This window comes from Desmodus rotundus, chromosome 11 (assembly GCF_022682495.2).
Source record: "Desmodus rotundus isolate HL8 chromosome 11, HLdesRot8A.1, whole genome shotgun sequence".
NCBI classification, from domain to species: Eukaryota; Metazoa; Chordata; class Mammalia; order Chiroptera; family Phyllostomidae; genus Desmodus; species Desmodus rotundus.
Genome location: NC_071397.1, coordinates 8,265,809 through 8,289,952, shown reverse-complemented (window position 1 = coordinate 8,289,952; position 24,144 = coordinate 8,265,809). Strand labels below are relative to the sequence as shown.

Genomic DNA, 24,144 nt, shown 5'->3' with positions numbered 1-24,144 from the left:
GCTCTGGGCCTGTCCCACTCCCGTTGGAGGAGCACTGCGCAGGCGTCCCGTGAAGCCACGCCCACTGCCTTGATTAGCTACCACTCCTGACGGAAGGAATACGCAAGCGCCTTCTTGGCGCGTCGGACGTTTCGGCTCCAACACCTCCCTGGTCATGTTACTACGCAGGCGCTAACTAGCTTTTTTTTTTTTTTTTTTTTTTTGCCAACTTCCCACCCACTTCTTTGCGGCTACGGGAGGCACGCCCCTGGGCTAATGCGCAGGCGCTGTCCCTCCTCGCTGGTGGTTGGCTATCTGGTTACGCCAGCTCGGGTGGCGACGGGAGACACCACCGTATTTACCGCCGGAAGCTCGGCGGCCGTCACCAAAGAGTGTAGGTTCCGCTAGCTAGCTAGAGAGGCTTGTTTCCTCGTCGCCTCGGGGTGGTGGGCGGCCATGTTAGGTGCGTGTTTTTAAGGGCTATGGCGGGATTGGCTCTGCGTCTGTTCTCGTCGGATGCTCCCCACCTACCAGGGCGGGATTTGGAGCCCTTCCCCGCGGGGTGGGTTCTCTTAACGGCCGACTTCAGGTGAAGGGTAACCCCGGTACACTGGGGCTTTGAGCGAGCTTCCCCGCTCCTTCCCACGGGACGCTGGGACAGGCTCTACACCCTCGCTGATCCGCCCTAGGGTAGGAGATAGAGTGGGAGGCTTCTCTAGACGCTTCCCTTACCTACTCCCCTCCCTCCAAAAAGAGGGGAGTAAGCTTTTCTTGAGAGCCCACCTTCTTCCTGCGCCGGGCAGCACACCCCCTAGTTGCGATCTCAAGTCCCTCCTTTCTTCTAGACCAAACCCACCGAGTTTAAGAGCCGTCCTAAACCCGCCTGGCGCGGGCGCGGAGGAAGGAGGAGGCGTGTTTTAGGGCCGCCTTTTTTTTTTTTTTTTTTTTGCCGGTGGAGCTGGTTCTCCGGGAAAGCGCGAAATGCGAGCGGGGCACGGCCCTCTTTGAACCTAAGGCTTTTTTTCTCTTCTTTGCCCGAGAAGGGTTTTGTATTATTTCCTACAGGCTGGACGAACTCACATTTATTGATAAACATTGGGAGGAAAAATAAAGTGGGTGGTCAGGGCGATCTGAATGTAATGTATTCAGGCTGCCTAAGCATTTTTCCTTTTCCCTTCTCCTAGCTGAGGAAACATTTAAATTTTGGAGGTAGCAACTCGGTATCATGGCCGGCAGCCCTAGTGAAGATGCAGAAGGAAGCAGAGTGCGTAATAACTATTAACTTACGATGAACTAAAATAAGAGTAATTGAGGTCAAACGCATAAACACTTTTTAATTAAACCAATAATTGAATTGCCTTTTTCTTCTCTAGCTGTTTTATAATACAACCTAGGCAGAGACCAGCCATCACTTTCCTTTTACACATGCTTTAATTTGTAGTGGTTAACTCCTTAAATTCTGACGGTTTGGCTTTAAATCAAGAAGGTGGGGAGGGGTGGCAGACCGTAGAGGAAAACAAAGAAGTAGTTCAGTATTTTTCTGTATCTAATAAAATATTTCTTTCTTTTGCACATTTTAGATCACTTACGTGAAAGGAGACCTTTTTGCATGCCCCAAAACAGACTCTTTGGCCCACTGTATCAGTGAGGATTGTCGAATGGGCGCTGGGATAGCTGTACTCTTCAAGAAGAAATTTGGAGGGGTGCAGGAACTGTTAAATCAACGTGAGTGCCGAAGACAGCTTAACTGTTATGCCTTAGCTAGAGCATGTTTTGACCTCCTGTTATAATGTATTAAACAAGATGTATATGTAAAGAGGGTGTTCTTAACCACTGAGTACTTTTAATTCATCAGATTTTTTTCCCCCCCAAAATAGTCTCTAGTTTGGGTCCTTAATCACACTAAGCTTGATTTCTCGTAAGTGCTTCAAATTTCTTCCTCTACCATAAAGCCCTATTGATAATTCTCCACTTCTCTGAAAACCTTAATAACTCTGAAGTGCTTTGCAAATCCACAGGTATTAGCTTGGCATTCAAGACCCTCTGTTCAGAATCCTTTGCTACAGGCCCTTCTTCCATCACTTCCTACCAATGATTTTAAACCAGGGGTGTGTATCAGAACCGTGGAGCTTCTGAAACAGTTGCTGGGACCACAGTCCAGGCTTAATCAGGATCTCCACTGGGGATTCTGATTCCAGCTTTTAAAAAACAATTTCTGTCTATTTTGTATTGTAGCTTTATGTGAACATAACACCTCTGTTGATTGGAAACTCAAAATTAGGAACCTTTCTCTACACCTGTGTCCCCCATAATTACGCTTAAACAGTAGCTCTTTGTATGCACAAAGGTCATTGTTGAATAATCACAACTGTGAGGAAGAGGAAAATGTGAGGAAAACATGGTTGAGAAAACGATTAAGAAAGTGGGAAGCTAAGGAATATAATATTTAGGAAGGCTGATAAAGAGCAAAGTGTTCATAGGAGACAATAGATTTCTTTAGAGTTGAAAATGTTCTGAGGTAAACAGGTCTGTAAAGATTTTTTAAAACCTAAGAGTGGAGATCAGTGTTTTGATTTTCTTTTTTCTTTCTACTATTAAATAACTTTTTCTTAGAAAAGAAATCTGGAGAAGTGGCTGTTCTGGAGAGAGATGGGCGATATATATATTACTTGGTAAGATGGGGCCGATTCTCAGTAAGTTTGAAGGCTTGGTGAGCAGATAGGCTGCGCTGAATTTGTGCTGGTCGTGCTGCTCCGTTCTAGACGACCAAAGATGCTGAAAAGCTTCTGATCGCGTCCCAACTCGGGTCCAGTGCTGACAGCTCTCTGGACCTCTGGGTTAGGAAGGAAAGTAATTGCATCCCAGCTCCACGGGAAAGAGTGCTGTGACGTCTCCTAAAGGCCTTTGCTCTAAGACTTGCAAAAGTTAGGGACGTCTTCCATACTTCAATTCCTTCCTTGACATAGTGAGGTAGAAAAACAATAGTGTGTCAAAAGACACATTGCCCAAAGGAGTTCTCATTCTTCCCTATCAAATGCACTCCGCTGCTTTCCTGCCTGCTGCCTCCGTGTGGGATTCTTCCACTGTCCAAATGGTCTTCAGCCCCAGAAAGAGTGCGGCTTGTGGGTGACGGTGCTGGGTGACTTGCAGGCAACCCACTACAAGGATTTGGACAGCAGACTAAATCCTGGGGTCATTTGAATGCCGTCTTTAAAGCTGATGTGACTTCCAGTATTATTTGGAATGCTGCCAGTGTATGTCTGTTGTTTTATAGAGAAATGAAAAGTAAGCAAGCATAGTTTCTAAATAACAGGAAATTAACAGGAAATTTTCAGGTGGTTTGGGTTCTTGTTACAGATACGCAGCAGCTTATCTCTTGGAAGAGGCATAAAGACTTTCACCTACTTTGCTTAAAAACAATACACGATATTGTAAGCCTCCTAGTCTTGAGAAAAGGAAAGATTATGTACATGGCAGTATCTGGGTTTCTCAGACCCTATTTAGTTGATTTTCCTGAGGGCCTCCCATAACTGGGAGGAACATTATGACATTTGTCATCGCTGCTGTAGACTATTCTGTAAAATACACTTCTTGCTTTACCTAGGATGGTAGGACAGTGTGATGACTTTTCTTTGGCTATCATTTTGGACTAATAGAAGTTTGAATTTTTTTCTTTGTACTCAGATTACAAAGAAAAGGGCTTCGCACAAGCCAACTTACGAAAACTTACAGAAGAGTTTGGAGGCCATGAAGTCCCATTGTCTGAAGAATGGAGTCACGGATCTCTCCATGCCCAGGCAAGGAAATACAGGGCCCTAAATGAAGATTTAATTGATTGGTGGGGCTTATTGTCTTACCCAAACACAAATGACTTAAAAGCTTAATCTAAAATACAGAATTAAAGGTGGATAAATTTCAAAACTTTAAAAAATCACTAGTGGGTCCTGGTTGGGTAGCTCATTTGGTTAGAGCAGTGTCTCAATATGCCAAGGTTGTGGGTTTGATTCCTGGTCAGGGCCCATGTAAGAATCACCAGTGAATGCATAAATAAGTGGAACAAGAAAATGATGTTTCTCTGTCTCTCTCCCCATCTCCCCTCTCCCCTCTCCCCCTCCCTCTCTCTCCCCCTCTCTCCCTCCTCCTCCCTTCCCTCCCCACCTTCCTCTCTCTCTAAAAATCAATAAATTAAAATTTTTAAAAAATCACCAGTGAACCAGTTGTCAGACCTTAGACCAAGGCATACCCTGGTTTGAATGAATAAGGATAATTAACTTAAAATACACACCTGCCTCAATCTATGTAGTAGAGGGGAACCACTGTTCAGTCACATTTGTTAAATTTCTAGTATGCTCTGCTTGAACCTTAGCCTTTTTTTCTAGGCAATGTAAACTTAAGAACCAAGACCAAGCAAGTGTAATTTCCCTCTGGGCCACCTTAGGTGTCCTAAACCTGTTAATTCTGTGCAAAGAAAGTTGTAAATGATCACTGCCTTTTAAACTTCACGCTTGTTGGTGGTCACCTTGGGCAGTAGCTAGAGGATATGTCCCTGATGTAATGTCTTAGACCCTAGCTGTCGGGAACTTAAAGAATGATGGGATTTCAATATCCCCTTTGCTGTGTCTTAGGAAATAGGCTTGGGCTCCCCTTTCCCTGTCAGCCTAGTTTTGAGTCAGTGCTGACCATACATACAGGTTTATTCCAAGCTCCAAGTTACTTATGTGGCTACAGGGTCCCTCATCTTACATTGGTCCTTTATGTACTTGTGGATTATGTATCAGAAACTTTTTTTGATTATAGTTTTTTCAGGGACTTACCACATTATATGCAGTTAGCAATTTTAAGCCTCTCTTCTTTCCCCTAGGGATGTTGAGGATCAATAAAGTAATATCTTAGAAGAGTTTTGTGGGTCGAGTAAGGTTTTTACCAGGGTATTGCAAAGACCTGAATTGCAATTATCTTGGCATTTCTCAACATTCCATCTTGACTTCTTTTTTTTGCAGGGATTCTGCTCCTTGACTGACTTCTTATCTTCCATAACTTTCCATTATAAGTGTATTTTTTAAATGCCAGCCTTTCCCTTCTACCCACAGCTAGTTTTTAAAAGTAGGCATAGAAGGATAGTGAGTCTACCATGTCACCGCAGTAATACATTTATAAATGTTGCTTGAAATAATTGGGAAGTGGTAACCAGTAGGCAAAAAAGAAGTGACAGCTTTGGAATGTTAGGGCTGTTTTAAGAACAGCCTTGGGTGACTCAACAACAGGAATTAACTTCCAAATTCCCACCGTGGCTGCCAATAAGTGTGAAATCAGATAATGTATTCTTATGCTTTGGGTGAATGCAGTCTAAGGAAGGGGGGGAAGAGTGATTTCCTAGATACCTTCATCACAGCCAATGGAGATGTTTTGTCTTTTTCAGGATTGGGTGTGGTCTTGATCGGCTGAAATGGGAAAATGTATCTGCAATGATTGAAGAGGTGTTCGACGCAACAGACATCAGAATTACTGTGTATACACTCTGAACAGATGAGCGATTTGGATGTGTCCCTGTTTTCCTGTATCATCCCTGCTGAGCTGTATGACTGGGCAAACTGACCTTAAACGTTGTCAGGGGAAAGTTTCATGTGAAATTGTCTGTGTCACAGGCCACAGTTAGGTTTCTGTATTCCCACGATTGGACTGGGACTATGGAGGAGACATTTCTTGGGAAATGTTGCTGTGATTTTTCTTTTTTTTTTTTTTTTTAGGAAGATAGGTAATAAATAGCCTGATAATAGCTGGGGAACCAGCTGTTGGGCCAGAGGACCCCTGGTTTGCTCCAGGATGCTATGTGGTTTGTCTGGCCTGTCACTAGGTGGCAGCATTGATTCTCCTTTGATGTTTAAGAGAAATTTCAGGGAGGATGAACATTTCAGTTAGTTTTGCATCTTTTGGCATTTGTGCATTTACTTAGTATTATCCTTATGTCATCACATTTATCCTAGGAGAGAATTTTGAGGGGTTTTTTGTTTAAATTACAAAAGTGGACTGTTCCAACATTGTTAACAGGAATTTGTAGAGACCAAAAAATTGGAAAATAAAATATCTTTTTCGTGGGCTACAGTGAGCTTCCGTACACATGTGTGTCTTGTTCTGGACTGGGATAATGGCGAATTCACCCGTAGCTTAACTTGGAAAAGTCATGGGGTCCAGTGGGAAGAGCAGCCGGGTGAGAAGAATGGACAGCAACGATGAGTCGACAGACTGAAAAGGCAGTTTTTAGAATTCCCTCCTGGTAAACTCTTCTGCCCACTGCATAGTGTCTGCGATTGAACCTGTCTGAGTCTAATCATGAAACAAATAATACACGTTAATCCCTGGCAAAGTGCGTAGTGCAGAGTAATGACTCAGGTCTCAACAAAATCCATATGAATCTTCTAAAAAAAAAAGACTGCCCCCCAAATTTTATTTTGGTAATTGGGGGTTAGGGAAGATGCGTGGGTTTCTTTGTGTTTTTAAGCTCGGGGCGGGGGTATGCTGAAGTGTAACCAGCTGAGAGCAACACCTTGCTTGTGTCTTTGCAGTGAGAGAAACAGGTTCATGGATTTCTCCAGTGGTTCAGTAGCAGAGGTATCGGGAAAAGTGGTACTTTTCTCCCACGCCCCCACCCTCAACCCCCTTACTGTGGTGTTATGAGTTAAAATAGCCAGATCTAATACTGATTTTTCTCTCTTGAGTGAATTCTGGGCCTTCATAGGACTTGCTTTCCCAAGTGTGAAGGAACTAGATTTTAGAGTGGGCTTGTTGAAACACTGGGAGAGCAGTGGTTAAATATAACCTTTGTACTTTAGACTTACGTTCTTATCACATCGCAGCCTGATATGAGGCAGCAGTTTCAAAAAGTATTTCATGTGTTTTGTGCCTCTGTGTGGAACAGATGGGTTCTTCATGTTACTGGGGTGGGGCAGTGCTGGAGCAAGTTCATTTTCAAACTTTCAGATTAAAGCTCTTCTTGAAGCTTTGCTTCTGTGCATTATTAATAAAATTGAAGGGGAAAAGAATGGATACACGAAACTGAAAATGAGAGTGAATGATGAGAGGAAACTTAGAATTAAAGTATTTTACTAATTATGTAAAACACTGGTGTGGAAGGCTCCTACATTGAAAGGGATTAGGGTGAATTTTTATATGGAGTATGAACCTTGACGATTCTTTTAACCTTAGTCTTGTGGGGGACTGGCTGTGAGTGGAATTCTGGGACTCAGCAGGGATGCGATAACATGCTTCGTCATTTGTAGATAGTCGTGGGGTCAGATTCCGATGACTTATCACCCTCAAAGCCCGGGGAAAGGCATTGCCTTGATAATCAGAATGAACACGTTATTCCTGGAAACATAGTTAGAGTTTGGCAAACACCCAGAAATTCACACGTGAAATTCTACTTCTACAGGACTGAAACCTTTTAAGAAATGAGACTTCTACATCAGCCTGCCATCCCTATCAAGTACCACATGTTGTCTACCCTTAAACTGAACATTGAAATGCTCCTACTTCTCACCTCTGATTAATCAAGAGGCTAATTGCTTATTAATTGGCTGTTGGGACATGGATATTTGATACACAGATTTTTCCATGCCTTTTATTTTACCGTCTATCATACACTTTGTCTTTAGAGAAGGCAAAAGGCACTCAAGGAATCCCAGAAGAAAATAATGGAGGTCAAGACCAGGATGAGAAGTCTGCACGAGAGCGTGTCCTGTGTTGCCTAGACAAGTCCTGGTGTACATGTCCCTCCCACTTTATACGTGGCTTGGCTCACAGCTTGGGAAACCCTATTCTTGGAACTTGATCACTGTCCATAGTTCACTTCTAAATGTCCAAGTTCCTTAAAAAACCTGGTCACAGAAAAACCACACCATTTCTTTTATTGTTGCTGCTTATTTTTCTTTAGAAAAAACACAAATGCATTTCTGGACATATTTCAAAGATCTGCACAGATCTTGGGTCTGAGGCTCTGTCTTACGCAGCCCATTATGGGGAATGGTTAGAACCCTCAGCTCTATGATGCCTGGTGCCCATATTTGGTTGCTGTTTCTCCTTGCAACTCACTTTTTTCCCCGAGAGCAGCCTTAGAGAAAGATGCACAGCTAAGATGATTTACAGCATGAGAAGTGTATTTTGAATCCTCATAGGGTCTTGGGCAGCGGGATTGGTTGGTGTTGAATGGTGTCCAGCTCCAAGTGGTATTAGGAAGTCAGGCACGTCCCAGATGGCCATACCTGTCACTGCTATCTCCTGGCAGCAGGCAAACCTTGACGAGAAAACGGAAAACATGTTACTGAGAGCCCTGCTGGCCCCAAACAATGAAGAGTTCTCTTGTTGAATTAGGGTTTCTGTGTGCCCTCTCCAACAAGTGCCGGAATTTCTCCATGGTCTGGTTTCCCCAGAGTTGGATTTGTTCCATTTATGTTTAGGTGCGGTTCGCCCAGAGAAATCCCCAGAAGAGATCTGCTTGACTGTTGGAGTTGAATATACAGTTAAATCCTAGTCTGTTGTTTTTTTTAAAAAAAGATGGAATAAGAAATAGGAAATCTTACTTTAACAAATGCCCATTTCTTGGGAGTATTTTAATTAAACAGAGTTGTTCTTTTGGGCTTTTAGATAATAGCTCTTTTTCATGCCAGTTTTTTTTTTAAGTTGGTACATTTTAACCTTTTGCTTCAGTAACATGAGCAACTCAAATAGAGTACAGGAAGTATGTTAATAATGGGTCCAGAAAATACAGTTATGCACGCTAATGGAAAGAGGTTTATAATGTGGAACATGTCCAGTGATATTTCATTAAGAATAATTTGACTTAGAAATGGACTTTTCTATCAAACCAATTTATCTGTTTTATTTCCGTTTCGATTAGCATAAGGTACAACCCTCAATTATCCAAAATTGAAAGCTCTTTTAATTCTCCTTGAAATGTTTATTTTTATAGCAGATTTAGCTATCTAATTTGATTTAATGGGGGAAAAAACCAAAAACACCACAAACCCCCAAGGACCTGCTAGTTAGGCAGCTAGGAGAAGTGGCCCATGACTCTGAAAGATGCTTTAGATGCAAGTGCACTAGGGGTACAATTAAGCTACCAGTCATCATTCTGTAGAATCTGTGTAGGGTTTATAATTACAGTGGTAGCACCGACACTAATAAAGTCTTCAAGGAACTTAAAAGCTAATTTTGAATCTTCAGAGGTCACCTTGAGAAATCTGTTTATTACCACTCCCCACCACTCAGAGTGGTGTCTTACTTTATGTGAGCAGAGTACCCCGAGACATTACCTGACCACAGTCTCACTGAAGTCAGCGAATGGGCCCCGCTATGTGTAAGAAATGGCTGAGACTCCCGCCTTCACGGACTGGCAAACGCTCAGCCAGAGAACCATCAGGCTCCCCGACGCGTGTCTAATAGCAAACCCCTGCCGACACCCAGCTCCAGAACACCGATATTTTCAAAACATGTTTGTGAAGTGACATCTCCTCTTAAGAACAACAGTGAGAGGCACCAAACATAAACTGACTCTTCATAGAAGCATGCTACTTTTGTTTTTTAGTAATGTGTGAGTTATTCCAGAGTTAAGGTGGTTTAAGAAGGTGATGAAGACCCTTTCTCTGTTGCTGGAGGACTTTGAACAGCAACTCAGGCCTTGTAAAGGGACTTGTCATAGCATTGTTGGGGGAGCAAAGTGGATTAGACCAAACTTAAAAAAAGATAGTAAAGGATTCTTTACCCTCTTTCCTGAGGGCGATCGGCCTGTTTCTGTAAGAATCTAATTTACCCTCAGCAAGAGGCCAAATTGGCCTTAATTGTGCCCTAATTATTTGCTTAAATAGCTAATTTTTACTTCTAGTTCTCCTGTCCCATCTTGATATCTTCAGGAGGCTACTTCTGAGCTGCTGCCTAATTTACAAACATCTTTTTAACCCGTTAAACATTCCTGCATAGAAGAACTTGTTGCTGGGGTGGGGTGGAGGGATGGGGAGAAAAGGCACACAACTGTAATTGAATAACAATAAAAAGTAAAAAAGAAAAAAAAAACCTTGTTGCTGTATTATGCCCATTCCTGCATTCAGCATTGTTCTGTGAGTTCTGCTGAGGTCTTCTCAACATAAGAAAAACGTTCTTACACTATACATTCACGCAGCAATTATCGGTCTTCCTCAAAGAGGAATCATTTGTTTGAAAACATGAAAGCTGCTCTAGCCAAAAACATGTTGAGGAGTTTCAAAAGTATCCAAAATGGAAAAAAAAAAAAAGTCCACCCCCCAGAAATGAAATACCTGATTTAGAGGAAAAATGGAATAGTAGGATTGCAAAGGGGTGGGAGCAAGGCATCACCAAGCTGTCCAGAATTAGTGATTCTGGAAACACGTACACGGGGGCATGCTTAGGGGATTGGAATATATTCGGGGCTGGTGTTCAACAGCAGGCGCTCACACCATCTAAACCTTTCACTACAGAAAGTCCTGTCTAATCAAAGCTTTCAGATTCCTGTCAACCTTAAGTATTGCACGTTTTGGGGAAAGTTAGTCTCATATGAAAGTGTAGGAGGGAAAGGATTTAGGGAGAGGAATTTCGAGGAAATAAAAGGAGACAGGATCTTCTAAAATGTTTTTACAATCAACCCAAAGCAGAAAAATGAAATCCTTCCCAAGGAAAATCTGACACCACCGGTTCCACCTGACCTCAAACCTACCCAATTAATGGAGTAATGGTGCCGTGACTCACGTGAGGCTGTGCCCAATCGCCTACTTCAGGATGTCGGCCAACTTTTCCTCGTAGTACAGGAAGTTCTCCTGAATGTCCTCCCAGGGCTCAAAGGCCTTGGATTCGCCCTCTTCCTGCTCTACAAAATTCTGCCAGATGTACTCGAAGTCCTGGAGCTTCATGATGCGCAGCTTGCAGCCAGCCTCCTTCAGCTTCTTCAGAGCAGCCTGGATCTCGGGCTCCTCCCACATGAAGAGGCGCCCCACCAGAATGAGCAGGCGCAGGTTCTTGGTCGTGTTAAGGGTTTTGATGATGCGGTCAGCACAAGCTGCGCAGGGGCTGGAGGACACGTACCAGGTGATGTTGTACCGCAGGGCCGGGTCGAAGTTTGGCACGACAGTGTTGAAGAAGGCTTCCTCTGCATGGGCCCCTGCGTGCTCATCCTCGAGGTATCCCCGGGATGCCTGCACTTGGCCTCCCTTGTCCTGCACTTCGATCACATAGCAGAGGAAGGTCTTGTTCCGCCCAGAACTGTACTCCACATTCCGAAACTGGAACTTGAAGAAGTTGACAGGCAGCCGCTCCCTGTGTGTCAAGGAGACAAAGGGACAATGATGAGTTGTTTCCAGGGCCAGCCTGGAGTAGGTAGTGGTCCAAGACCTCAACATCAGTGACAAAAAGGCATGACAGATCCCAAGGGTTTATCTGTAGGAAAGATAATTTGGAGTGAGGCGTGCATTCTGGTCACCCCACTTGGAGGGTCTCCAAGCACTCTGCCAGCTCTCCCAATGCACACCACATACCTCCAGTTCTAAATCAATGACTCTTTAACCTGGCTCTACGTTAGAATCATCTAGAAGGCCCTACAAACAATGCCTGGGCCCCACACGAAACCAATTAAGTCAGAACATCTAGTGGGGGCCCACGCACGAGCATTGCTCACCAGATGACTGATCTGTGGCCAGGTTTGAAGAGCAGTGTTTAAGTAGTCATTTTGCGGAGTAGCAGGCATGTAAAATTTCTCACAACAGACCACGACAAAGATTCCATAGAATGTTTCCTGCTTTCATTCCTTCTCCTTGTCACTCATTTGTGTTGCTTCTTCGGCAGGGAATGGCCTACAGTTTGCAGTGCCATGGTCTCCTAGTGACTGCTTCTCAAGCCTATTGTTTCCCTCATGGGAAAGAAGGGCAGTCACGTAAGTGTCCAAGAAGTTTTCTTATCTTTGAGACCACACTGCCTAGAGGTATCTTGATGTGATTGAGCTTGTATATAGTATTGACTCATTTCAAAGTCATGAAAGATTTGGCCTCTGCCCTCCAGAGACTTACCATCCAGCTGGATTCTAGCTGGAGATGATATCAATAAGATGGCTGAAAACAATAGAAAACTTCTAAAAATGAGCATGTAGAGTGAAGGATATATGAAGGCTCTTGAAAGTTTAGCCTTGATTCAGGAGGCGATGGAGAATCAGTACAGGTTCTTGAGTACAAAAACCACGTGCTAAAAGTCAAGTCCATGGAAGACGACTGTGGTGCTTTGGGCAGGCGGTGAAGCTGGGGAAAGCCTGAAATGAAGACAGCCCACTTGGTGTCTGAGGAAACCAGACTTGGGGAAGAATATGTCCAGCGCCTTCAAGGAGAAGATGCGTGATGAGAAAATGGAAGCAGAAGAAAAAGGCCAGGGTTTTTTTTTTTTTGAGAAGTTTAGTAGTAAGAAGGGGAGAGAAAAGCAGAGGGACTAGAGAGGGCATCAGAGTCAAAGATTATTTTTATCTTTATGTATATGCATGTGTTTTCCTAAAGTAGGAGGATATGCGCAGGCTTGAAGGCTAAGGAGAACAGGGAGGCTTTAACAGGAGAGATTGAAAATGCTGGAAGGAGCCCTGGCCAGTGGCTCAGGTGGTTGGAGCGTTGTCCTGTACATCAAAAGGTTGCAGGTTGATTCCTGGTCAGGACACACACCTAGGTTGTAGATTCGATTCCTGCTGGGAGCACATAAGGGAGGTAACCGATTGATGTTTCTCTCTCATGTTGATGTTTTTCTTTCTCTCTTTCCTTTCCTTTCTTTCTAAAATGAATTAACAAACAAACAACTCCACCATATCCTCTGGTAAGGATTAAAAAAGAAAGAAAGAAAATGCTGGAAGAAGAGCAGGGGATGAGTACCAGCTGGGAAGGTTGAGTGTTCTCTTTTTTAAAAATGTAATCTCTGGGGAGCATTTGAGATCTTGCTCCTCAGCATATGTCATCCGTTTAGCTCAAATAAGCTCTTATAAAAATTCTCAAAATAAAAATAAAAATGTAATCTTTGTGGCTGCCCCAGAAGATACCTCGTGGCAACCATTAACTTCGCTGTTTCTTCTCTCCCTGCTTTCAGTTTCCCCCAAAAGGTCAAAGAGGTCACCTAGCTCCCTGGGTTGCAGGGGAGTTCCTGGTATCCCAGGGCCTTGGCTTCTCAGTGGTAAGCAGCAGGTGCCAAAGAGCTGAGTAAACTTGAGCTATTTCCCTGCAGTGTTCCCTTCCCCCATCACCAATTCTTCTCTACCCAAGTTCCCATGTCCCTTGCTGACAAGTTAAGTTTCCATTGCAGAGATGGATGTGTTTGAGGATCCAGCCCCAGGGATTCCACCAGGTACTATACTTAGCTCTCTAAGCCCCCTCTCTCTCTGGTTGGATGTGTTTATTATTTACTTAACATTTTGGGAGAATGGATGGCTGATGATTCCCCTCTCCTCTTTCAATCCCTGCTGAGATTAGCTCTCTAATTAAACTCACTTTCCCGCCAGTCTCCCCACCCCAGACCACTTCTGAAGTTTCCTGGTTGCTACACGATCCCTTATTTCCCTGGAGTGTTTTTTTTTTTTTTTCCTTCCCAGGAAGCACAGAGTTTACCTTTCTTGCCCAAACCCTTTTCTGCTTTCAAGACTAGCCAGACCACCCCACTTCACCCCGAGTGTAATCCAAAGTCACTTGTGTGATGGATTCTCAAAAGTCTTCACGAATGTTGTCGATAAGTTCTGTGACTTTAAATAAAACAATGTATAAGGAAACCAAATTTACCATAGGTTAATTGATATAAACAAGACTTAAATTCCTATGGCATCTCATCAACATTATAATGAAATGTCATGGAAAGAAACGTGGTTATTAGAGGACCACAGTTCATGATTGCGTGATTGGCTTGGGGCTTCAGCAAATGACTGTGGTCCTTCAGATTTCCTTCTGGAACCCCCAAAACTATTGGTTCAACTCGGCCAAGTACAGCCCCACTGAGAATGAATTTGGCCCAGCGTGCAATGGCAAGGTGGCTGGATGGTCTGAGACTGCTGTTTTCCTCTGCCCCTCTTAAGCTCTGATGTTTTCCCTCCTCCTCTCCCCTGGGAGGACCCCGAGAAATGTGGAACCCAAGGGAGAGGAAGAAATTTCACCTCTATAAATGCTGTTTTCCAACCCCCCTTGCCAGCAGCCACATGGTCTACCCTGTCCCCCAGCAGAGACAGCAGAGTAAGACAAAAAAGATGCCTCAGGAAGGGCAGTGCTTTCAAAGGGGCAAAGGAAAGTCAGGGAAGGTCTCAGCTCTCATCTCTCCTTTGGGCTTCCTCAGGGACTGAGTTTGCTTGGCTTCTCCTTTTTGGTCTTCGGAAGGAGCAGAAAGATCGAATGAGGTTCTTTGGGAATTCCTCCAGACTGAAACAGCTAGGCCCTTCAGGGAAAGCAGGAGAACAGCATTGGTAGAGGCCTGAAAATTCCCATGGAGCTAAGCCAACGTGGTCATCTCTGGTGATATTACAGAATCACAAAATAAGTCAATGCTATTATGCCCACTAGTAGAAGGAAGGAAATAGTGACACTTCTTAAATAATCACACTTTTTCCTAGTAGCATGACATGGTATGCGGGAGGACCATATTCACTTATACTCTCAACCTCAGCAGATATTTTACTGCCAAAGTGGGAGGCGTGTGCGGACGTTGGGGTGGTGGACAGGGCAGAGATGAGGATGACAGATTTTTCTGCCTGGGCTCAGTCCCTTCTTCAGGCACCAAAACCAACAGCATTATTCCCACTCCCAGCCTCAGACAACACGGCTTTAAGCACCACTTCCTCATGCTTTATGCAAACGAGGCCACTCACACCGCGTCTGCTTAGACCCAGGTTACTGGACGTTGCAATTCTGTAGGCAGGAAACTGAGACCCTGGACATCTAGAAAAAATTGGGACGATGGTCTGCTTGGTGGAGGGGAAGGGATGTGAGTAAGTCCGTGTGTGTGTGTGTGTGTGTGTGTGTGTATCTATACACAGACACAGATTTCATACATCCTGAATTTCTCTCCTTGTGAAGTTCTCCCTGCAGTGAATTTCCTCTCCCAACACCTGGCAGAGAGCCCAACACACAGTAGGTGCTCATCATTGGTTCATTCGTTTATTCAAAAATATTTACTGAGTACCTCTTAGGAGCTGGGTACTATTCTTGGTAATAGAGATAAAGGAGTTAAAAGGCAAAATCCCTATCCTTATGGAAGCTAGATACTAGTAGAGGAGATGGGCAGTAAAGAAATGATTCCTACTCAGGAAATATCAGTTGACTCTCAAATACTCCCCCTTATGTTGTTTTAGACACAGTGTGATGATGTGGAGTCTGACAGTCCTGGGGGTTCATGCTCTGCTCCATCCCCTGGCTTTGGACAAATCATCCATCCTTCCCAGATTTGGTTTCCTCATCTGAAATATAGGTTGAGTAATCCAGCCCCTCAGATTTTGAACCATTGTTGACACTCAGGAAATTAAACCTAGTGTTGAGGGATGGTGTTCTTTGGGGCCCCCAATCCCTCAGGGCCCCCTCTTAGGCGCTACCGAAACCCATCCGTTCTCTACTCTTCCTCATTTTCAGAGGGTCCGCTCAGGGGGGTGCTAGTTCAGCACCCAGCAGATTGGAAGAAAGAGAAGAAAAACGCCTGATTTCTAACTTTGCTGACTTCTGTTTACACTCTCGTTATGGAGACTTCAAGAACGAGAGCTGGGAAGAGAGACGCACAACGGACTCTTTGCCAACGTGAGCTGGCTTGGGCACAACTGCGGCTTGAGACCCTTTTTTAACACTGTCCGCCATGCTATGTGTTAACGTTCTTAGGTCTGCCTCTACCCCGAGCGCCTATTCAAACGTGAATCACGACAAGCAGGATATGTGTCTCCCTTTATTCCTAGCTGCTTCTCTCTCCTCCCTTCAGACTGCTGAAAAGCCACCCCCGCTCTTCTGCTAGTTTGTGGCCCAAGTCTAAGGAGCAGTATGGACAGACCCATCCCTGTGAAGTCCAGGCCAGGAGACCTGCTTGGGACTGCTTTGACTCCAGGGCATCTGGAGAGGGAAGGAGAGGAAAGCCGTCTCCTCATCCTGTCCCTGCACAGACACAGCCGCACCTCTGGGCTATTTTAAGCCATCTGTTTACCCCAAGGGGCCCGGGAGACAGATCTACACAGCTGTTACTTGTGGCCAGGAAACACTCAGGGCCCCACCTCCCTCCTGATCCGCGCTCTCAGAGCGCCCAGAAAGCAGCCCCCCTGTGCCTCTTTTCTGAGCCTGGGTCAGGGAAAGCCTCTGAACCACACTACCCTGCAGAAGGAGACAGATGGAGCTCCGTCTGGTAAACCTGGGAACCAGAATGAAGAAGAAAACAGTGGAAAGGGTACTTGGCTAGAGTCAGAAGACCTGCCATTTACCAGTTCTGAGGTCTTGGACGAGTCAGTCAATGTCCCTGACTCTCAGTTTCCCCATCCGCAAGTGGCAACACTATGTCTCCCTGTCCCAGCAGTGTGCTGAGGGTTGAGAGAGCTCGGGCACGTGAAAGCGTGCCGTGATTACAAAGACCTGGACAGATGTGACCCTTTCGTATCCACCACCCTGAGACTCCAAGGCCTATTCAACTCAACAATCTAATTCCGTTTTGGACCTTCCCTGTGCCTGTGCCGAGGAGGTCACAACACTGCACAGATGGGCGTGAGTGTGTGTGTGTGTGTCTGTGACCGGGACAGCATGGGCCAGTGTGCTCAGGTGTCAGAAACAGAATTGCCTTCCACAGACAGCTCCTGCAATCAAGGACTCTCGGGCCTGGTGGCTCCAGGCTCTCCCTATGTCTCTATTAATCAGTACCCGTAGCTTTTTGATCCCAAGCTGAGGGCGACATTAGTTGGCTGGACATGGGAGAACACAAGTTCAGAGGCTTTACCCTGAACTCTTGCCTCCAGAATCCGGAAGCATTTCCCCTCAGGTTCTCTTAGATACCGGGAAATATCTGAGCTGGAAGGGATCTTAGGAATCGGCTAGTGCAAACTGCTCATGTTACAAATGAGAAAAAGGAGGCCAGGACTGGAAAGCCACTTGCCAAGCTTAAGGCAGCAGCACGTCCAAATTGCCCCCCAGGGCTCCTCCCGCCTCTTGAAGGCAGCACACCTCCATTCTTCCTGAAATTTTCAGTGCGGCCCTTAGTCTGCCTGTGGGCACTGCTGGGCTCCCAGGAAGGAAACCTTGGGGCTCAGGAGGAAATGTGGCCCCACGTATCCCCTTTTTGTTCTTTTCGCTTAGGATCTTAGCAGGGTCTTCTCTGGAAGGGACACAGAGGGAAGAGGAGAAGGGCCACTTGGTGTTATTCCTGGAGATGGCACGATGTGGACAAGACAGAGGGACCCTGTCTGCAGCCCCCTCCTTGTGGCCTCAAGGCCCTTTGCTCTGGGTTCTGGTTCCCCCTGGGGCTGTGGCTGCAGGGGTTAGAACACCTCCTCTGTCCAGAAGCTCCTGGCCCTGGCCTGTTACCTGTGCTGTGACCTCCCTGTTTCCCTGGGGGTGGTTGGGGACAGTCCCTGGGGACACTCAGAAAAGACTGAAAGAGGACAAAACTGTTCCTCACTCAGGCTTGGAAAAGAATGAGTCTGTCTTCCCTGCTTTAGGGTCTTCTCCTGAGAGGCTCTACAAGAAAGGGCGAGAGACATGCAGATAGAGGGGAGGCCCATCAGGAGCAGAGAGAGAAGTGGAGAGAGGAGGTCCTTTGGGGCCATATTTAAATGTGCCAGTGTCATCCTATGTCCTTACCAGGTTCCCTGGGACCAAAGAATCTCTACCCAGAGAGGCAGGTGATGTCCCGAGACCAAGAGGCCTCCGGGGTGGTTTCATTGCCTCCAAGGAGCTACTCCTACCTCCCTGATTACAGGGTCTGTGGTGTCACCCCAAGAAGCCAAGCGAGATTTGCTGTGTCCCTGGCAGCCCCTACTGTGCACCCTGTGCATTCTTACCATTTGCCTCTGACTCCTGCTATTACCATCCTAGATTCCCCCAGCCTGTCCCCAGCCTGTGCTCTCCTAGGGAGGATGACCCCTGGCCACACTGGCTCTCACCCTGTGACGATCTCAAAGGGTGGCAGTTCAATCAGCTCCTTCAGCTTCTCGGGGTCATCCAGGTTCTCCAGATCCTCGCCATTCTGGGAGGCAGGCGCAGAAGCCTCAGCGTCCTCTTTTTTCTGGGCCATGGAGGGGCTGTGGCTGGGGAGTCACTGAAAGAGAGGAGAGGCAGCAGTCCGGGCCAGGGCTTGGCAGCAAAGTCCCAAGCAGCTGTCAGCAGCTAAATCTGCTGAGGGATGGCAGGCAGAGGACTGGGCAGGCCAGGCTGACTGTGCTTACCCTTCACAGGCTTTATAAGCAAAGGCCTCCGGCCCCTCCCCCAGGCCCTCTCCCTCTCTCTTTTTATAATTGAGTGACAGCGGGTGCCAGGATACGGGGAATGGAAAATCTGGCCATGAGTATCCCCTATTTATCAGTCGGCAAAGACAGGAAGCTGGCAGGTGGGGATGGCTTGACCTGCTCTCCCTCCCCACACATATTTATATTCTCTCACTCCTCTTCCCTCACCTTATATCCTTCCCTTTGTTTACCACCCAATTTCCCCAGCTCCTTGTGGGGGGAGGGTGTTGTGGAAGGGGCCTCATGGCAGGTACCCTGAGATTTAGGAGGGAAGCGCTCTCAGAGGTTTAAGTAGGATGAGGCTTGTGCTGAGGTGGTTGCGACACCCAGGCCAGTGTGCTGGAGGAAAGTTGGGTCCAGGGTGGGATAAAGACTGCCATTGTGGAAAGAAAGTGAATTGATACCCAAAAGGATTAGATGCAAATTTGCCCGTTATGGACGCACAATGCAATGACAAATTTGGGAGCCTCCAGTAGTAACAATGCTGCCTGCCGTTTACTAAACTTAGAGTTTTTGAAATAGGCCAGACCATGGGTTTAGTGGTTTACATGTGAAATTGGACTTAATGCGCTCATGGCCCTGGGAGGCAATGTATAGTATCCCCCTGTTATACATGAGGAAACCAAGACACACAGAAGGTTAAGGGCCTTGTCAAGTCGTAAGCCCGTAAGTGGCAGAGCCAGGATTGAAACACAGGCTTTTTTTTTATTATTATTAACTTTATTGGGGTGACATTGGTTAATATGATTATTTAAATTTCACGTGTATAATTCTATAATACATCATCTGTACAGGGTGGGGCAAAAGTAGGTCTACACTTGTTCATATGGAGATAATGGAATAATTAAAATAATAACACAAGAATAAAATCTGTAAACCTACTCTTGCCCCACCTTGTATACTGCATTGTGTGCCCACCACCCACAGCCTCGTCTCCTGCCACCCTGTATTTACTTATCCTCTTCACCCTCCCCCTGCCCTGCCCCCTGGTGACCACCTACTGCTGTCTGTGCCTATGAGGGTGTTTGTTGTTGTTGCTGCTTGTTTGTTTTCTTTTCTTTGGTTGCTTTCTGTTTTATATCCCACGTATGAGTGCAGTCATATGGTTCTGGTCCTTTTCTATCTGACTTATTTCACCAAGCATCACAGCCGTAAGATCCCTCCATGCTATTGAAAATGACAGTACTTCGTCCTTTCTCATGGTTGACTGGTACTCCATGGCATACACGTTCCACATCTTCTTCATCTGATCATCCACCGGAGGGCACTTAGGTTGTTTCCGTGTCTTGGCCACTGTGAATAATGCCGCAGTGAACGTAAGGGTACATATATCTTTACAAACAAATGTTTCAAATTTTTCGGGTAGATACCCAGAAGAGGAATTGCTGCTCATATGGTAGCTCTATTCTTATTTTTTGAGGAATCTCCATACTGTTTTCACTAGTGGAGGTATCAATTTACATCCCCGCTAGGAGTGTATGAGGGTTCCCTTTTCTCTATATCTTCTGCAACGCTTATTTCTTTTCTTATTGATAACAGCCATTCTAAAAGGTGTCAGGTGGTATTTCATTGTGGTTTTGATTTGCAGCTCCCTGATAGCTAGGGCAGTTGAGCATCTTTTCATATATTTGTATGTCTTCTTGGGAAAAGTGTCTGATCAGGTCCTCTGCCCATTTTTTAATTGGATTGGTTGGGTTCGTTTTTGTTGTTGAGTTGTATGAGTTATTGCTATAATTTGGATATTAGCTCCTTATCAGAAGCATTATTTGCAAATATCTTTTCCCATTTAGTTGGTTGCCTTTTTGTTTGTTGAAAGTTTCTTTTGCTGTGCAGAAGCTTTTTAGTTTGATACAGTCTCATTCATTTATTTTTGCTTTTACTTCCCTTGCCTTTGGGATCAAATTTATAAAACCCTCTCTGAGATCAAGGTTGATAAGTTTAGTACCTATAGTTTCTCCTATGTATTTTATTAAAACCCAGGCTTTTTACTCCAGAGGCCAGACCTTCAACCACAATGCTATGTTTCCTCTTAGTCAGTTTTTAAATTCATTTAACAAATATTTATTGAGCATCTCCTGTGGGCCAGGTGCTGTTTCAGATACCAGGGGCATAGCAAAGAACAAAAACAAATGAAAATCTGCTCTTACAGAGACTGAAGGGGTTGGACAATAAACAGGATAAGTAATACATATGATCTATTTGGTGGAGCTAAGTGCTAAGGAAAAAGGTAGGGAGTGGGGACAGAGTGATGAGGGAGGGGTGTTCAATTTTTGTAGGAGAGCCAGGGAAGGACTTTGAATAGGAGACAACTGAGAAAAGATCTGAAGGAGGTGAAGGAAAAAATAATATGGATATCTAAGGGGAAAGTGTTTCAAGTAAGAAAGGGGCAGATGCAAAGGCCCTGAGGTGGGAGCAAGCAAGGGCACCCATGTGTCTGCAGAGTCCTAAGAGACGAGGCCAGAGAGATAAATAAGGGCTAAACAGGCTGAGGCCTCATGGGCTCTTTTTCTCTGAGTGAGATGGGAAGCCACTGTCTTTGAACAGATGAGACACACAATCTGACTGAAGTTTTTACAGAATCGCTCAGGCTGCTTGGTTGAGAATAGACCAAAGGTGACAAAGAGCAGAAGCAGAGGGACCAGTTATAAGCCTATTGAAACTAATGACAGATGGGGTCCCCAGAGAAATCCCTGAGCTGGCACAGAGTCGGAAGATGGATGGATGGTTTTTGCAGTTCACACGAGAGGTCCTTAGCAGGGGCACAGGTTTTCATGTTTGGGGCCATGCAAACACTCTAGAACACTCTCAGGGCTACAGAAGGGTGGGGTCAGGGTCCCCCAGAGGTTGAAAACAGGAACGGAAGAACACTGGGGGACTGAGCCGAACATAGCTCCCAATGGGATTGGCTGGGGGAGATAAGAAGTAGGGGACCTTCCCATGGCCTGGGTAGAGAGTAGGAGCCAGGGTGGATTGGAGTACTGCGGGCTCTCTTCTCCAGAGAATTCCTAGCAGCCTGGTGCCTGGAGATGCCCAGGTATTTTTGTTTGCCTGAAATGGTCATCGTGTATACCTGTTGTCCAGCCATCATTACTACTAGTACCCCTCACACCCCGAATTTGGCCCAGTATAGACAAAAACTATATGGTCACTCTACCTATTGGGTTTATTACTGAAAACATTCTTATCCAGAGATTTTTTCAGGCATATTTCCAGGGGCATAAAGCACAGAATAGTGGTAGGAGTGCCTGTGTCCACGAAGAAAAGGCAGCATTGGCTTATAAACAGTAAGTACATAGTATTATTATCATCACACAAACACCCAGCATTTAAATGCAAAAGTTGGCTTCATTCTTTTACTTGATCCCCATTTATCGAGGGCTCGTGTGTACCGGGCACTACAGTGAACACCGAGAATACGGAGATGAAGAAGACACTGCCTCACCAGGAGCTCCCAGTCTTTAGGACGTCTGTGGCACCATGGAGCAGTCCACACGCATCAGCTCATTTAGTCCTCACACCTGTCTCACACCAGTGTGTATTGTGGGCTTGGTTTTGCCAGTTAGGGACCTGCAGCTCGGAAGGGTGAAGGGACTTGTGCAAGATTACACAAGGAGGTAAATCCAGGTTTTCTGAGCCCAAGTTCTTATTTCCAGAGCTGCACCCAGCTATTGCTGATGAATTATCTGTAACCACTATCAATGTGGCAGCTACAGTGATGTGGTCAGTTCAAGAGAGGAAGAGTAAAGTGTCTGGGTGGTGGGGCGGGGTCCTTTCAGTCTGCTGTTGCCCTGTGGGAAAGACTTCTTCCCTTGGCTGTCATGTGTAACTCTGGATTGCGAGAAAAGAAGAAAATTCCATATTTATATCTCCACCTCAGCCCTTGATTCACTGTGTGATTTTGGCCAAGTTAGTTAGCATCTCTGGGCCTCAGTATTTGCACCTGTGACACAGGCTGAGCTATTGTTCTCTATCCCAGCATAGTCAAAGGGGTGGAAATGAAGAAGCAGGGCTGGCTCCTGGGGACCTGTAGGGAGGAGATGAATAGTATGGTGAAAATGTTCTGACTGGGTGGTGTTGGAGGTGGTGCAGGGGTGGTCCCAGGCTGGTCCTCTCTGAAGAGGTGACCTCTCACTCCCACCATACCTGTATATAGTTTTTCCTTTGACACTTGAGTGCGTGCCCTAGACCTTCCCCTGGACTGATGACTGACAGCTTCCTTTTCCACTGCTCCTTTCCAGTCCCCCTCCCCCCATCTCTGGAGGCCCTCTGACAGCTCTGGCTATTTATGGCACCTTCTGGGGGCCTGAATTCCTGGCTGGTCCTTGTCTCTTCTTTCCAAGTAAGACCAGTTTCCCTTGCTAGCCCCAGAATGCAGCAGCTAATCTGGGGGATCAGATGCCAGGAGCCGGACTCCTCCTCCTGCAGCTGACACCAGACTCTTTTTAGGGCAGGCATTCCTGCTCCCCCTACCCCTCACGCCTCCAGGGTAGCACTACTGAGTAAGTTTCTATCAATATCACCTTCCTGCAAAGGAGGAAACTGGGAAATAAGGTATCTAGTTTAAGAGCTTACAGTCAGTGGGATGCTGGGATTTGAACCCATTGTCCTCATTTGTGTGTGCGTGTGTGAGGATATTGAGATCAGAGAGGTTAAGAGACTTGCCCAAGGTCACGTAGCTAGTAAGAGCTTTGTGCTTCCATGGTCATATGAACCCCTTCACCATTTAGTCCCTACTGCTATCAGGACTCAGGGAGGCCACCCTCTGAGGGAGGAAGGGCAAGAAGGGGGCTTGGAGAGAAGGAGTTCTTGCAAGCAGATTGGGCTCTGGAAGCAATTGGTATATGAGGGTGGGGGTGTGCGTAGGGGGTATAGGCATAGAGAGACCAGACAGATGGTGAGTGGGGAAGGAAACCAAAAAGGGAATTCTCCCAATCTGTCCCTGTGGGCCCTAGCGCCCTCTGTCCAGGTGGCAGTGGCTGGAAGGAGCTTGGTTAGGCCAAGAAGAAGCCACAACCTGCCTCTCCCTGTCCTATTTCCCATGGTCATTTCAGGAAATATTTGGAGATGCTTGGAGGGGGTGGAGGAGGAGGGAACAGGGCCAGGCACAGCTATTTCTTGGGTCTCGGCTGGATGCCGAGCTGCCCTCATGGGGAAGGGAGTAGAGAGGCCAGGAGGGGGCAGGTGGAAAATAGTATCCTCACCAAGGGAAGGTTTAAATTCTCACCCTGTGAAACAAGACACCTCGGGAGCCTGTTGATGGAGTGGGTGCTTTATGTGCAGGAACAGCTGGGACCCCAACAGCACGTTGCCCCAGAAACCTAGCTTGAGAATGCCAATTCCTTGGTCACTAGCGAGACAAGGCACACAAACAAGGGGCTGGCAGACAGGAGCCTGCCGCTTTCAGCAACCACTCTGTTGACACAAACATGGGAGTGTCCAAAGGTTTGGCTGGGTAGGAGGAGGGGCCAAGGGTCTCCCGGAGTCTGAGGCTGGGATCAGAGAAAGCACTAGAATTACATGGGAGTCAGGATTTTCATTATCCTCTTACGCAGGACACAGCACTTGGCTTGCCATGCAGAACACATTGCACCGAGCCAAACGGTGACACCTGGGACTTTAGTCCTGGTTACCTTGGTTCTCCATTCCGGTGGCAACTCCCAGAACTGTCTGGCTCCCTCCACGGTGTCTTTGAAGAAAGTAAC

The 24,144-nt window shown here is 46.0% G+C and overlaps 2 protein-coding genes across 12 annotated transcripts; one reads left to right on the top strand and one right to left on the bottom strand.

Moving 5' to 3' along the window:
* The first annotated feature begins 220 nt into the window (after positions 1-220).
* Positions 221-6,981, top strand: OARD1 (O-acyl-ADP-ribose deacylase 1). 10 transcript variants are annotated; one of them, XM_024557818.4, is made up of 6 exons: positions 225-373; positions 1,164-1,243; positions 1,560-1,704; positions 2,593-2,651; positions 3,664-3,776; positions 5,399-6,981. In XM_024557818.4, exons 2-6 carry the CDS (start codon positions 1,205-1,207, stop codon positions 5,499-5,501), a joined length of 459 nt encoding a protein of 152 aa, XP_024413586.1. In that variant the 5' UTR covers positions 225-373; positions 1,164-1,204; the 3' UTR covers positions 5,502-6,981. The 10 variants fall into 10 exon arrangements, with proteins under 10 accessions (XP_024413590.1, XP_024413586.1, XP_024413588.1 ...); XM_024557820.4 differs by having other exon boundaries at positions 244-442; XM_024557819.3 differs by lacking the exon at positions 225-373 and adding an exon at positions 431-568.
* Positions 6,982-7,865: 884 nt separating this feature from the next.
* On the bottom strand, positions 7,866-24,144 carry APOBEC2 (apolipoprotein B mRNA editing enzyme catalytic subunit 2). Of its 2 annotated transcripts, XM_045193063.3 has the most exons (4): positions 24,073-24,144; positions 18,101-18,255; positions 10,735-11,298; positions 7,866-8,269 (listed from the first exon to the last, which is right to left on the bottom strand). In XM_045193063.3, the coding sequence occupies exons 2-3, from the start codon at positions 18,229-18,231 to the stop codon at positions 10,755-10,757; spliced, it is 675 nt and encodes a 224-aa protein (XP_045048998.1). In that variant the 5' UTR covers positions 18,232-18,255; positions 24,073-24,144; the 3' UTR covers positions 7,866-8,269; positions 10,735-10,754. The 2 variants fall into 2 exon arrangements, with proteins under 2 accessions (XP_045048998.1, XP_071075816.1); XM_071219715.1 differs by lacking the exon at positions 24,073-24,144 and having other exon boundaries at positions 18,101-18,373.